The sequence below is a fragment of the Melospiza melodia genome, chromosome 15, assembly GCF_035770615.1.
Source record: "Melospiza melodia melodia isolate bMelMel2 chromosome 15, bMelMel2.pri, whole genome shotgun sequence".
Taxonomy (NCBI): Eukaryota; Metazoa; Chordata; class Aves; order Passeriformes; family Passerellidae; genus Melospiza; species Melospiza melodia.
The window spans coordinates 18179409-18195208 of record NC_086208.1 but is presented as its reverse complement, the minus strand read 5'-3'; the positions used below and the strand labels follow the sequence as shown (position 1 = coordinate 18195208).

Sequence of the window (15800 nt, the reverse complement as noted above, 5' to 3'; positions counted from 1 at the left end):
TTCTTTATCCACATGGAACTGTGTATTTTCCTCACATGTCTGTTTAAAAGGAGAAGCTAATGCAATCAAAGTGGATTTCAATTGACTAAGTCAGCTGAGACTCTTCCCAAGCCAGGACCAACACATGTTCCTGCAGAAGCCTTCAGATTTTAGGAAAACAATTTATTCTGTTGATTTATATAATCTTTTAAGAATCCCCACTTTGTTGTAGCTGAAAACTTACACCCATCACCCCAGGTGGAGGGAGAACACTGGTTTGGTTTGGTTTTTGCAAAAATCTAAGCCAAAGGCAATTTGGATCTTCTCTAATCTGAATAGCTGAGATGATCAAGGGTGGGGATGTGTGGGTGAGGAGATAAACATTCCTGCTATGCAGTCAGTGCCTGCACGACAAACACTCTTATGATCGATGTCCATAAAATGAGACTCCAAGGCAGAGCTTTGAAATTGTGTATCTGGTGCTTCCAGGGGTGGGGATGGAGCAGCACAATCACCTGAGTCCTTCTGGTCTGGTGTGAAGAGGGGAAGCTGTGACTGCTCCAGGATGCTGCTCAGTGCGTTTTCATCACAAGCTCTTCCAGCGCCCTCTCCCTCTGATTCCCACAAAGCAAAAGAACTTCTTTGATTTCATTTTGCTGGAAGCCCATATCATTAAACTGAGCCAACAGATGCAAGAATTCAGCTGCCTGGAGGAAGAAGGAGGAGAGAAGAATGATGCTATCATGGATGGATATATTGTGTAGCTGCAGAAAAAGCAGTGCTGTGGGACAAGGCTGCACTCAGAAGATCTGAGTTGTATCACTGTGACAGCAGATTGAGGCCACACATATCCCTGGTAGCACTGAAACTTCTTAAATAAGAAATATTTAATAAAGTCAGCCTCTAGTTTCACTATTCCCTATAATGTTTGTATCAATTCCATGCAGTGTTTGCCTGCACTATGAAGAGAGCAGGGAATGGCAGTGAGCACAACAGGAATTAATTTGTCCTGCTCCCCCTCTATGGTCAGGCTGGGCCCCAGCACCACAACATCACCCAGAGCTGTGTCCTTAATAAATAAACCCTTCCCTGACACTCAGACCCAGGTGCCCTCCCACTGCCACTGCCCTAAGGAGTGGTGGCACGGCAATCCTACAGGCATTGGCATCTTGGCAAACACTGCCAGCCTGGATTTCATGCAGTTCTGCCTTCCCAGGCTCTCCATTACCCCCAGGGGGAGTCTGATGATGGAGACAAATGCCCAGTTCTCCATGGTTCTCCTCCCTGGGGCTAGAAGGGAGAGCTGGCAGGGCTTGAGACAGAGTGGGTGCTGGTGGGCTCAGGATGGGATTCCCTGTGCAGAGGCTGAGTGAACATCATTCCACACAACAGGGAAGGGCAGAGAAGTGTGAAGGAGCAGGTGTCCTCCCCCAGGGGTCCTTATGGTGACACTGCCCTAGAGGTCTGGCCCTCCATGAGGCTGTAGGAGGGCCTGTGGAGGCAGAGGGAAGCATGCAGCCCACTGAAAAGGAGAGCCTGGAGGACACAGCACAAAGGGCTGGGCTTTGCCATCCCATTCTGACCTTCTTCTCCGAGTACTGGAACATTTCCATGGCTTCCTCCACCTGCCCTTCCTCATAGCCCTGCTTCAGCAGCCGATCACAGGCACCCAGGTAGCTCAGGAACTGCAGAGGAAGACAGACAGGTTAATCCAACCTTGCAGGCATGGGGAGCAAGGCCAGTCAGGAGCCCCCCTGCCACCTCCCAGGGACACAGCATGGGGGCACATGAGCCACCACCATCTTGCCAGTTCCCATCTAATGTTCAGCCAGGGTGGTCTGTCTGTCTGTCTGTCTGTCTGTCTGCAGGATTTCCAGTGGGAGACAACATCTTGGTTCCCCCTTCACCCTCCCAGGGTGGGAATGGGAACAAGGAGGAAACCAAACGTGTGAACACTCGAGATGGAGAGCAATGGCCTCCAGGGTGAGGCAGGGCCTGTCCCGGTGGGATGACTTTGTTCAGCTGACCCCGCATCCCTTTGATGTGCTGGGGTTCAGGCACCCGTGGGTTTGCTCCAGGGTCCAAGAGCAGAGCCCACCCAGGGGAGACCTGTGTGCTGTCATTACTGAAGTAAACAGTTATTTTTGGCTTTCCTCGTTGTTCTTGGAGTGCTGACAGCACAATTCCCAGCAGCATCTTTTAAATACTGCGAGAATCACTCACTGTCCAAAAACATATGGGACAGGCAATAATAAATGAGCTATACAATAGCAGGGGAAATAAAAACATCCCACAGGTCTCTCCAAAGAGTTTTCATTCAAGGACAAGCTGATTCATTTCTCCCCAGACTCACCAGCACACAGACCTCCACCTTTCCCAGCACTGCCAAAGACAAGGAGAAGGACTCAGTAAAGGCCATAAAACATAGGAAAAAGACAAAAAAGTCTCTCAAACATTGAGTTGATCTATTTTGGCTGAATAGCTGGGTAGGGATTTTCAGAAATGTCAGCCTTAAGGTGCCCAGTAACTCAGAAAGGAGACAGGCACTGGTCATTGGCATTCCTCACCTCATGTTATTTCCCTTGTTACCAGGCTAATGACAACCCCAGATCACTGCTGCATTCTCTTCCCCTGTTGTGGCAGAACAGCCACTCATCCACAGCATAACACAGACAGTCCTGGCAGCCTGGTCAAGCCCAGCATGAAATCAGTGCCTTTGTCAACTCAATGTTTTTTATCACTAAAAATATTATATATATGTATCCTCAAGACTAAACAATAAGATTTTTTTAACAGTGACCAGCTGCTGCTTTTGTCATGTCTCAGCTCACATGTACATTGAGGGCTCCATGGACCAACAATGCATTTTGAATTGACCAATGATCATTGATCAAAATTGCAATGGTGCCTTTTTGGCCATGATGTCCTACATGATGAACCTCTGGCATGCTGGGGCTACTAATCCTACTTGAGCCTTTCAGAGAAGTTCTTCCACCAAAATTAGGAAAGCATTGCTTCTAAAGAAGGCTACACAAGGCCTTGCCTTCTCTATCATGGGGGGCTCTGCCAGTTTCTCTTGACACTACAAGGAAGTTGAGCAATTTTTGCATATCATCTGGTACTTCCATCAATCCTCACAGTTGAAGTAGTCATTGTCACACCTCAAAACCTCAGGCATCACCAGCAAGCAATGAAGAGCACAGGTCTTTCTGACTTTAACTGGAACACATTTTCCAGGAAGATTTAGTTTTTATTAAGATTACTAATTTGGTAGTTTGGTACTTGTAAAAAATGCATGACAAGTCAGGCTTCATCTTGGCTGCATTGGGCATAAATGGGAAAGATGGGAACTGCTGGTGAAGAAGGCATGGGATAGAAGGCAGACCTTGTCTTTTGGTGCAGTACTCTCTTCTCCAAAGGAGTGGGAGTCCTGGTGTTTATACAGAAGGGAGCAGGCTGTACCCATTTCCACCCTTAATAAGATGCACTGTTTCTTCATTTTGAAGCCAGCAGTTGCTACAGGACACCCTTGCATGGCTCTGTGAAACAACATGGGCTGGGCTCTGCCAATCTCTGTGCCCAGATGAAACCTCCATGGATTGAAGACATAAAGCTTCCCTTCCCACCTCAGCTCACCTGAAACTCCAGGGAGCTCTGGGGAGCTGGGCTGAGTAGGGAGGGAGCAGGAAGCTGCAGGATGACTCAGCCACAGAGCAGCTCTGTCCAGGCTGGCCCATGCAGCTCCCAGGGGAATGGGAAGGAGACTGGCAGCCAGCAGTGACTGCTTGGTGCTCTGCCTGCTCATGCCCTGCCAGGATCTGCTCCTGCTCCCGGGCCTGACAGCCCCATGGAAATTCCTCTTGCTCAGCTGTAATTAAGACCTTTCTCTCTTTGCAAGAACTACTTGGATAATTTAGCCCTAAAATCCTCTGCTGGGATGGGCAGTCCAGCCCCAAGTTTGCCAAGGGAGTCAGAGCCAGCAGCTTCCCTCATGTTATGGATGCTCTGAGCCCACCTGGACCTTTCTGACATTCATCTGGACAGAGACATTGGGAATGGGGATGCAGCACAGCAGGCAGGGATGTACTCACATACCAGGGGTAGGAAGAGGCTGCATGTTATGTTTCAATAAATTTCAGGTTATTCTAGAGGGTTCCTTGGGAAAAGAGCTCTGGGACTCTGCTGCAATGTCTGCATGGATTCCGTGCTTGCTCCAACACAGGGAAGTTGTGTTTTGGAGAGAGCCCAACCAAATCTCCAAGGTATTCCTACAGTCCCACTCTGACAGGATGAGCCATGGCAATAATCACACGAATCCAACAGCTAGGAAAAATGATGTGCAAAAAGTTTCCATATATGGGGGCAAAATTTGTACCTCAAAAGGACATGATGCTTCACACAACAGATTGAACAGATAACAAAGCCAGCCATGATTATGCGCTGAAAAGCTGAGGGCGGCTCATTGCTATTTTATTACAGCAAAAGTGAAATCTCATGGAAAATCCTGTCAGCTGTGGTCCAACACCAAAGTGGAAAGGCAAGATCGTCAAAAATCTACCCCAAAGAAGACAGCCATGCCTTTCTCCACGAAAATCAAGTTTTCCTTTACCAAAAGCTTCTCACAGTGCTGTGCCAGCTCCACCAACCTGACTTAAGCTTTGCCTTCCTGTCTTCTGGAGGGTGAGGATGGCTTTCTGGGTGGGGTAGCCCAGGGCTATGACGGGCTCGATGAGGTCTCTCTCCTCTTGGCTCAGGGCAGAGAGCAGGTCAGCCGAGGAATCTGGCTGGGATCTGTGGCAGCTCAGAGGTCGTCCAGGCGTGGAGGCAGGGGGGAGGCAAGTGTAGGGGCTGAGGGACTGCAAGGAAAAAAACAGATGGTGTTATTGCTCCAGGTCATGGAAAGAGGTGAAACAACCGGGGCTGGGGCAATGCTTCTGAATGCTGGTGGTTACCTTGCTCTCTCCAGAAGAGGAAAATTCCCATACAAGGAACATCAAATGAGCATCAAATGAGACTGGACTTAATTAAATCCAGGGTCAGCTACAGATACAGAAGAGTGCTCAGGGTGGGTGTTGTACAAATACACATGGGGATTTAATCTCCCCTTAATTACTCCATGTCAAATGCAGCTGCATATAAATAACCTGGTCATTCAAGTGTCTGATGGTTTTATTGCAGGTTTTCAGTAATTCATCTCCTACACCTCTCAAGCAGCTGGATTAGATTCAATTTCTTAAAAGCAGGGTGGAACTCAGATTTAAGCTAACAGAGTACTACTTACTCCATCCTTTCACATCACTGCCTCTATCACTAAATGATCTGTATTTCTAGTAGGAAGTCCAAAGTTTCCTAGAAAAGACATAATGACTGTAAGGGGATATTTCCCTACAAACCCCGCTTATATCTGTTAGAATGGGATAATGTAGCAAAAAGAAGACAACCCCCCCAAATATTTCACTCTTTTCTTAGTGTTTCAATTGAGAATCAGATTAGACCCTACTCTGGAAAAACACAGATGTTTTGGACAGAGCAAGTAAAAGTGTACCCAGAAAGCTTCTTTCAGCCTCAGTGACAAAATCAAACCCTTTCTTCACTTCTTGTGAAAACTTCAGCAACTCCTCATGGGTCCAGTGTTTCCAAAGCCTCATTTTGCTTCCTTTTTCCTGGCCAGCCCCCAGCCAATGAGACCAATTTGATGCCCTCCACCTCCCTAATCTCCCAGTGATGAACAAAAGGCCACCAAAGGAAGCTTCTCACCGGTACCGTGGGCTTGTGCTGCTTGATGGGAGGGATTGGTGAGGCTGTGTCTGGAGGAGCTGGCACAGCAGTGCCCTGCTGGGACACGTCTGGATCTGGCCTGTACTTGACGCTGCCGTTGGTGCCGGGGCACTGGGGCAGCAGCCGTGGCACCAGGATCCCCCTGTTCCCTGTGGCAGCTCTGTTCAAAGGATGCACCAAAGCAGCCAGCTTCCTCCTGGCAGCTTCTAGCTCGTTCTTCATGTTGTTAAATATCACCATGGATCTTCTCTGCTTGCTGGGGTCTGGGCTGGCTGGGCTGTGGACATTGTTCTCTGGCGAGGGCTCCAGCAAGCCGGGTGATGTCTTTGGTCGGGTCTGGTAAAAGCCGGGCCGTGAAGACACACTTCTCGCAGAGCTTCTCCTCCTGGAGAGGTGTGACTCGTCCTTGTCATTCTCTTCCCAAGAGGTGGAGGAGTACTCATCATCCGAGTACTCGCCCTCGTCTGAGTGCCAGGTGTCGCTCTCGGTGTCGGACAGGGCCGCCCTGCCCCGGGCGTGCCCGTAGGAGCTGTCGGCAGCGCTCAGGCTGATGGAGCGCCGCACCGCCCCGTCCCGACCCCGCCCCCCGTAGCTGTCGGCAGGGTCCACCAGCAGCAGCCAGCACGGGGGAGCCGTGGGGACGACTTCGGAGGTGACTCGATGGCGGGAGGTCTGCTGCTGAGAGGCCACCTCCACCCAGTACAGCACCTTCCTTTCCAGCGAGAAGTCGTGCTGCAGGAGAGCAAAAGACAGCTGGTGAGGACATGTGAAACCAGACCAGGTGGCATGGAGCAAACCATGCACTCCACGAGGCATCTTAAGGGGTACAGTCTTCCCACATCAGCTCCTATTTCCCTGAGCACTAGGGCTGGCTGTAGGATTGGGCAGCGCCAGCCACATCTCTGCAGGGAATCCCCAAATTTATATTTGAAATAACTCTTATCTATGAAGTCATTACTATAGTGAGTTGCACCTACAATTCTTTGGAAAAGTATTTTATGCTTGGAGGTGTTTGTGTCACTGTGGAAGGCAGGAGCGTGCAGACATCCCAATTTTAGGCAGCTGCAGAGAGGCACTGCATCCAGCCACAGGCTGCCCCCAGAATGGTGGCAGAGTTTGTTTGTGACCCTCATTAGCAGCGCTTGGCAGAGCCACTTCAGGGGCTCAGAAGCCACCAAGAGGGCAGATGCCACCTCGGGCAGAAGCAGAAGCAGCCATGGCATTATCTAGTGGCGCCAGGGTCTCGGCTGCTCCCCAAACAGAGTTGTCATTTCCACATAGTTCAGCTTAAAATATAAGTGTGTTTGTGACTGAAATCTGAGGGTTTTCCTGGAACAAACAAGCCCTGCCCGTCCCAGAGCTCTCCAAACAAGGTCTCCTCCTGACAGGCAGGCAAGTACATTCACAGCCCAGGAATGCTGTTTTTACTGTTCTTGCCACTTGGGTCAGCCGTGGACCCAAATCAGCCTCCCCAAGGAAAACACCCTCACGTCCCTCCATAAGGATCAGCCTGGACCAGCAGCACAATGGTTTGGCTCAGAGGGGAGCATCAAATCATCACTAAATAGGGAGAAACACGGGGTATACATATATATGTATATAAACTCTATCTATATGCTTCTGGCGCAGGCAGTATTGCCTGATTATAGCTGGAAGATTTATTGGTAAATATTTAATAAATATCATTAATAAATGAGACAGTGATAACTCCAAAGGAGGAAACAACCCCAGAGCAGAGCCTGAAGTTTGTCCTCCTATCCCAGAAAAATCTAACCTTCCTTCTTAGAAAGGATTTTTAGAAAGCAACCCCAAACCAACCCCATCATCACTGCTCCACACCACAGATCATCCTCATTTCCTCCCCCTGTTGCTGCAAACCAGCCAGTGAGGAGGAGAACAGGTAGCTTTCCCTTCTTTCATGGGAGCACTGCTGATTTCCTTCCAGCATCCCCCAGCAGTGGCTGGGTGTGGACTCACCATGGTGCTCATGAGGATGTCGGTGCAGTCAGGGAGCTCAATGTCCGGGGCAGTGACTAAAGGGATTTCTCCCTCTGAGTCCCCACTGAGGCTCATGGCTGTCCGGAAGGGAACTTCATCCAGGTAGTTCATTGCTGCTGCCTGATTTCTTGCTGCTGGAGGAAGGGAAACAGAAATTGTAAGAACATCTCTTAAGGTGGCTGGAAGGAGAGAAAGATGAGCTCTTTCAAGTGCCAGCTGGGTAAAAAAAGATTGGCAAAATCTTATTTACTGACACCAGGAAGCTTTGTCTGAACTAACCTTTGCTATTCTCAGCTTGAGCCAGAAGGACTTGACCAAGCTTATGGCTTCCTTTGGCAGAGATCCTGAGCATTTTTCTCCTCCATCTCTCCCATCCCTCCTGTCTCTCCCTCTCTCTCTGTTGCCATTACACACTCCCTTCCCCGAGCTGGGGATGGACTGGGCGCTTTTTCCAGTTACAGAGGGAGAAGGCACAGCCAAGGAGGACACCTTGCAGGTCTCCCCTGTCTGCACAAGCTGTGGTGACAGGGCTCATGCACATGGCCTCGTGCTGCTGAGCCATCACACAGAGCATCCCGAGGGAGCTGGGGTGAGGGCATTCCTTTGGGAACAGCTTACTGGGAGCCAGGCAAGGAGACTGTGCATCCGGCAAGCTTGGGAACTAGGAGGATGTCAAACAAGCAATTTTGAAGATTAGCTTTTAGGATCCATGCATTCATTTTTAAGCGTGGTGATGGTTTTAGATCAGGAATTGCAGGGGAGAGAAAAATTGCCGGTGAATTGGGAATGCTGTCAGGAAAATATTACTTCAATATTTTCAATACTCCATCAGGTCTCTACAAATGTCTCAATTTACTAAAAAGCCATTACTTGCTACATGAAGCCTCGAGCTTTCAGCTTCTCATTGATGACAGTGTGTAAAATCACTTCTTTTATAGATTATAAACTGTTAGGAGCTGGTAGCCAGTCTTCACTGAGTTCTGGTACTGGCAGCATGTGCCTGCTCATCCCAAAGTCCTTAGCACTCATCCTCGGGTCACACAGTAAATATGTATGTGACATCCTTAAGTGCTTTTCCCAATAATTTTTTTCCTTTAAAAACAAACAGCTTCTATGACAACAAGGATAAACATTCCACTAAAAGTAAATATGCTGAAGAATATACACAAGGATGACAGAACTGCCTGTTTAAAGCAAAAATCAGTCTATAATGGGAGATGAGGTTCAGGGAAGTTTACTGTGTTAGCAAAGGACTCACAAAGAGCTTCCAGGCCAGAGAAAGTGACACACACAATCAACATGCATAATCACTCAGCCAGTGATATCAGAATGACAACGGGGTTGTCACTTTGCTGCTTACGCCAGGAGCCTTTAATGCCTCTGCAGAAGCAGAGCCCCAAAGGAGCTTTGTGCTCCTGCACATGTCCTGCCACTAACACACAGCACAGGCAACGTGCTGGGATCCCACGTGGAGCCAGGCCACCTGCTCAGCTTAAGAGGGCTCAGCCTAAGGGACAATCCACGTCAGCACTGACTAAGGTGACGCCTGAAAACATCTGCAAGCAAAGCCACCTTCCCTCAGCTTTCTGCTACTCCCTGAGCAGCTCCTGCAGGCAGGGGGACTGACCTTCCTGCAGCTTGGGCTGTAAACTGGCTCTCCCCAAAATCCCAGGGTGCTCAGGAAAGTGGTGTCTCAGCATCTGTCACCCAGAATGGCTCCACTCAGGTTCAGATGATACTTTAAGGGACGGTGATGGGTAGTGAGTGTGTCTGAAGCCACAATGAAGAAAATATGAGAGGATTATGGTACTGTAGCTCTCTGTATTTGACTGCGTAAGTACTGTGCTTTAAGAGAGGCTCACAGAAGTGTTAATTCCCAAAACCACAGTTTAGAAAACAAGAAGTACTTTGGGGCCGAGCAATCACAACAAAAATGCTACTAGAAAAGGATAAAAGAGGGTCAGTCATAAACACCAACTCCCACCAGAAGGGAACTCCTACAAGGGCTCTGACCTCATGTTCTCCAGAGGAGCCCTGCCCACTTTCACATCAAAGACACTAGCCAGTGCATGAACCAGTGCACATCTGGAAAAGGATGTGCCTAAACAGCAGGAAAACCCAAACTGCACCAGGACCAGGGGAGGAATACGTTACAAATGAATCTTGGAAACTCACAGCCAACATCTCTCTTCTGAGCTACACTAAGTTTTTAAAATTTAAAAACAGTGGGAAATATTATATTCAGAAAAATGGGAATGAAGTCTGAACACACACTTCTTAAATTAATACCATGTGTCCATGTATTTTATAAGTTGAGATTTTAAACATTCCTCCCCATCTGTGGCTTCAACAACTTCCTCACTAAAGCTATGAAACATTTTAATGCAGATGTCAGTAGACAGGAGCAAATACACAGAACATCCCCAAAGGTGGATCCTCCCCTGGCATTTCCAAGCCCTGTGTTTATTAGCAATATGAAGCAGTCCTTACCATCAGATGAACTCATGGAGCTCTCTCCTCACAGAGCAGGGAGAACAGGGCTGCTGCTTTGCTGCCTCCTTATCTACTGCTCAGCTCTTTAAATTCCTGCAGTGTCAGACAAGCAGCTGACTTGGACAGCTTTAAGATAATCGTAGCTTAAGCAGCTGGCCTGTTCCATCAGACATGCTGATGGGATAAGGAGCCTAATTGTTTAAGCAGAGCATCCTCTGGTCACTAAGCTGCATGAACTGAAAGTGTTGGGTTTGTATTGGTTTTATGCAGTTGTTTTTATTTTTATATTTGATCTTGTGCCTTTTCATCAGGGAAGACTCCCAGGATCTGACTCAGCCTTGGGTCTGGAGTAATGAGATGCTGGAAGTGACATTAGGGATGGGAGGATGCAGGGAAGAGCAAATCAGAACAGCACCTGCAGAGAACTTCATGGCAATCTGTATGTTGGGCATACAGAGCAAGAACTGCAAACTTCTGCACTCATGTTCTGTCAGGAACCACCAGTTCGTGTCTCTTACTGACAGAAACCAGTGCAAAGGTTCAGCCAGGACACTACTGACATTACCCCTAAGGCCCAGGTGCTGGATTTAGGCAATGACACACGTGAATTACGCACTGCTGTGACGCCAAGAGGCAAAGCATGGAGAGATTAACTCCATTCCCACACACTGGGGCTAGCAAGAATAAGGACTGAAGCTCTGGAAAGCTGCCACAGCAATCTGTGCAGAACAGCAAAGCTCCAAATCCATATGGCCCGTCACAGTTACAAGCAAACTGTTCAGAACATGGAAAGCTTTGACACCAGGTGTCACCTCTGTCACCTTGCAGGAGGGAGATTTCCTTCACACAAACCTCCTCCCAACAATTCTCTCCTTGCTGGAGTTGTATTTGATGCAAAGTACTCAAACAAATCTCTTCCCTTGCGTGAAAATATTTTAAACAAAAATCCATTTTTCTCTATTTGTTCTGTACAAAAAAACCAACTTACAAAATAAAGCTGTGGTTTTTAATCAAATATTATAGACATATACAAAAATATCTATATAGTCAAAACACAGTACGTTAGACTGCAGATTTTATTGGGTTTTTTCCAGCAGGCTTATTAATCAAATTTGTATTTATTCACATGACTGTCTGACCTATTTCACCACAAATGGGAATTTTTTTCCATGTTTTGGTATCAGCTTTAGTCCACAAAAGTATAATGTCAACAGCTGCCTTAATCAACCTTGAAAAACCCTGTCTTGTTTGTACTTCAGAATTCGTTTAAACTTGTAATAGGTTTGTCTCTACACCCAAAAATACAGGAACTATTTTGACAGTGATGCTTGACATGCTTCATTTAAGAAGAAAAACATGCTTACTAATGATCTCTTCTTTATTTAAAAATTTCTTCTTTTCTGAAGCTTTCATCATCCTTTATAAAGATAAAAGTCACTAAAAATATAATGTTAATACTGGCACAAATACCACCATCAGCAATGTTCCTTTATTAAGACTGAGATTTAGCAATAACTCGCAGCTGGATTGTAATTCCACACCACGAGAGGCCTGGCAGCTCTGGGCTTGCTCAGCTATCTCCCTGCACAGTCAATCAGCAAAAACAATTCTTAAACTTTGTTTCAAGATGTTCTAGTAAAGACTTTGCAGTACCTGGCTGCCGAAAGAGAGGGTGAGACTTCCTCTTTGGGCCCTCTCATATTTACACGCAGTAATAATGAAGCAATCCTCCAACGTGGAAATAATTTATTGCAAAATTATCTGACAGCAGTGGCCCAGGTGTCACTGGTGGGGAGACTCGGGAGAACCCATCCTGGAGGGATGCAGCTTCCTTCGGGGTGGTCAGCTGGCACCAAGTACTGATCCCATTCATGCCTTTAACAGAGAGAGCGTTGTTTGAGAGGAGACCTGGGGTTAATTTGGTGTAAGATTTATTATACACCCACACAGATATTACTGATTGATGCAAAACCCACAATACTTGTACTCTTAAACTTGTTTTTCAAAAGACAAATGTGAAAATTCAATGTTCTGGTGTTAAATTGAATGGTTATGCATGAAGGGCTCTCTGCCTCACACGGGCATCTGTTGGATATGACTCAAGCAAGAAACTTTAAAAAAACAGAACAATCCATTGCATAACCATATTTGGAAGCTGACAAACCAAAAGGGGCACTGAATTTACAATTGCAAAAAACAGTGTTTGCCATCTCTGATGATAAAATCCTTTCTTTGGTTTACCTGATCTGGATTAAAGCTGCTACAGAATGTTCAGCTTGTAAGTAGTAGTCTCTGAAAGGCTGCAGCAGGTGGGCAAGGGGGAATTCAGCTGTAAAACAGAGACACAGAAATTGTTCAATAAGCCAGAAAAATCTTCCATTCTAGTCAGTCTCAGAAGCCCATAATGTGCAAAATCATTTGCTACTGCCCAACTGTAATCTAACATCAGGTCCTTAGGTAACATATAAAACTCAACTGTTTGTATGTTACACATTTCCTGGTCTGTACCACAGCTGTCAAAGGAAAGCCAAGACTAGCAAAACTTCCTGACTCCACCATCTAAAAAAGGGGAACATATGGACAATCAATCTTTACAGATTACCTGAGTCACACTTATTGAAGCACCAGACTAAAGCATCTATGGTGCTGGAAATCTTCAATCCATTCTGTTTATTCTCACTTCGGTTTCATCTAGAACCTCTTCTTGCAAAACAACATGAAGCCAGCTTGAGATGTGCTGCAGTCCATGTTGAAGAGCTCAGCAGCTCCTCTTACACCACAGGTGATAACAGCACTATGTTTATCCCCCATTCTCAGACCATAAATTACTCCAGTGTATGATTCCTTTCCAAACTAGATCTGTGCCTGCATTTCAAATCCAGTGTCTGTGAGATGGGGATGTGATGTGGAAAAACACTATTAAGAACAGGAGGCAGAATTTACCTGGATCCCCAAAGAGCTTAGAATCCATTTCCAGTTTCTGCTGTAGTAGTTTCTCCCTTTCCTTCTTCTGTTTCTTTTCCATTTCCCTCTTCCTTTCCTCCTCCTGTTCTCCCTCCAGCATAACCCTTAATGCTCTTTCCTCAGCTTCATACAGTTCTGTGCGAGTTTTGAGCAACGTTTTGAGACTCTCCACCTGATTTTCAAATGCTTCATCTGCTGAAGGAGGTGGACAAACACCTGAACAGAAAGAGAAGTGATTTTAAGTTTTCAGACTCAGACGGGGGTTTGATACCAGACTTGAGAGCAGAGCTGGGAAAATCTCAGAGGAATATGAATTTAACCTTGTTAACAGACAGAATTCTTACTGGAATAATCGTTCTTCCAGAAAGAGCTTGGAAACATAAAAACACAACCACTGAATTCAGCACTTTGTACCTATTCTTGTAATTAAAATCACAATGAAGACACAGCTTTTTGAAGCTGTACCTTGCTAGTCAGCACAGGGCACCCTCATCTTATTTCCTGTGTGTGCAATTAAAGAAGTTTAGAAAAATCTCGCAAGGAACCTTTCCTGGCAGCAGCTTCTTTCCTCAGCTTCCGAAGCTTCTCCAGCCCGCGCAGGACGTCCGTCATCCTCTTTGTGTCTGCTTGTTTCTTCCTGACTTCTGACAGGACACTGTCAGCGGCAGCCTTCAGCTCTTGTTCCTAGGAAAGGAAGGAAAAAAACCAGATGAGATCTGTGAAATATCCCTCAAAGACACAAATCAAATGGTATTTCCAGAGATTAGCAAAGCACTGGAGAGCAGAGTGACTTCACAGCAACAAATCAAGCCAACCATCTTGCCTTGCTTTTTTATGAAAAAAGGGCTAAAATACCACAGATTTCAGAAAAAAAAATGCTGTGGAACTCATAAATTTGGGCTAAATCACAGAATCATGGAATTATTAAGGTTGGAAAAGATCATCAAATCCATCTGTCAACTCAGCACCACCACCATGTTCACCACTAAACCATATCCTCAAGTGCCACATCCACACATTTTTGAACACTTCCTAGATGATTTATGAATGATGAAAGCCTGAGAATCTTTAACCACAGAAATTTAGGGTAAATATTTTACAATAAACAGAAACTGTCCTGATTTCACAGTTCTGCAATTAAGAGCATTAACCTGCCACAGTCTGACCACAAACCCTACCTCAGCAGCTGCTCTGGACCAACCCAGCCCAGATCAGCAGAAAGGGAATTCTTTAGCCAAAAACAAACAGAAAAGTTTGCACTTCTCAACCAGTCTAATTTGAGGTGGTATTTTTTGCTTTGGAGATGTTTTACTTCCCCATAACATCAAAAAGCTTGTAAACCACAAACTTTAGAAGGATGAAAGCAGGAGGGAAGGCTGATGGATACTGAAACAGCACTGACCACCACAAGGTAGCTGCGTGGACAGGCCGACACTTGGACCACAGAGGAAAACCTCCCAGAGTTCAGAAACAACTTAAATCCCAATTTCATGTCAAGGCCTAGAAGATGAGGATGGCAAAACCGAGATGCCCACCAAGACTTCAAAGCAAGCAGGGCTGCAGGCCTTGGAAACAGCACGTCTCTCAGTATGCTGAAGTCATGGAGCACCTCAGCGGCACCCACTGGAGGAGCAAGGGGGCCAAAGCCGGGTGTGGGAAAGGCACAGCCCGCCGTGACCCCACTACCGACAGGTCCCCCCTGCCCCACCGCGCTGCCCTGGAGCCCCGGCGAGAGGCAGGGCCAGGCACTGGGGACCATACCCTGTTCTTTTCCTCCACCTCCTGGATGCACTTAGCCCGCCACTGGTCGATCTTGGCCTCCCGCTCGGCGGCCCGGGCCGCCGCCTCCTCCTTGGCCGCCCTAGCTTCGAGCTTCCTCCGCTGCAGGCGCAGCCTCCTCTTCCTCGCCCTCTCGGCCTTCCTGCGCAGCGCCTCGCCGTAGCCGGGCTCCCGCAGGGGCCGCACGACCTCCCGCAGCTCCCGCAGCGCCGCCTCCGCCTCCTCCCGCGCCCGCGCCCAGCCCGGCTCGTCGCCCTGCTCCTCGCTGCGCCGCAGGGCCCGGCAGAGCGCGGTCACCCGGGCCACCCCCGCCAGCGCCGCCACCGCCACGGCCCGGGCGCTGCTGGGGCTGGCGGCGGCGGGCGGCGGCGGCGGCGGGGGAGCGGCGCGGCGGCGGCCCAGGAACTGCGAGAGCCACAGCTCATCCTGCTGCCGCTGCACCGCCTCCTCCTCGGCCGCTGCCCGCGGCGGGGCCGCCGCTAAGTAGGGGACGCCCGGCGGGAAGCGCGGTCCCCCCTCACCCGCACTCGGCGGCGGCGGCAAGAAGAAAGGCGGGGGTGCCACCGGCCCTACCGCGAAGGGCGCTGGGCGGACGGAGGGGCCGGGGAAGGGCGGCGGGAAGGCGCGGAAGGGCGGTGGGAGGCGAGCAGGGAACGGCGGCGGCTGCGCCATGCTCCCGCCGCAGCCCTCAGCGCGCCGCCATGACAGCGCCTCAGCGCCGCCTCAGCACCGCGCCCCCCTCAGCGCCGCCACAGCGCCCCCCTGCACAGCGCCACAGCGCCCCCTGGCGGCCCGGAGGACCCGCCCCG

General features: G+C 48.4%; 2 protein-coding genes across 3 annotated transcripts; both read right to left on the bottom strand.

Moving 5' to 3' along the window:
* Positions 1-141: 141 nt before the first annotated feature.
* Positions 142-12040, bottom strand: UBAP1L (ubiquitin associated protein 1 like). Of its 2 annotated transcripts, none has more exons than XM_063169950.1 (7): positions 11902-12040; positions 9383-9525; positions 7735-7889; positions 5737-6489; positions 4626-4835; positions 1563-1664; positions 142-686 (listed from the first exon to the last, which is right to left on the bottom strand). In XM_063169950.1, exons 2-7 carry the CDS (start codon positions 9453-9455, stop codon positions 552-554), a joined length of 1428 nt encoding a protein of 475 aa, XP_063026020.1. In that variant the 5' UTR covers positions 9456-9525; positions 11902-12040; the 3' UTR covers positions 142-551. The 2 variants fall into 2 exon arrangements, with proteins under 2 accessions (XP_063026020.1, XP_063026021.1); XM_063169951.1 differs by having other exon boundaries at positions 7735-7886.
* On the bottom strand, positions 11980-15685 carry PDCD7 (programmed cell death 7). The gene is made up of 5 exons (XM_063169953.1): positions 14974-15685; positions 13758-13896; positions 13192-13428; positions 12490-12577; positions 11980-12123 (listed from the first exon to the last, which is right to left on the bottom strand). Exons 1-5 carry the CDS (start codon positions 15661-15663, stop codon positions 12006-12008), a joined length of 1272 nt encoding a protein of 423 aa, XP_063026023.1. The 5' UTR covers positions 15664-15685; the 3' UTR covers positions 11980-12005.
* Positions 15686-15800: the final 115 nt, after the last annotated feature.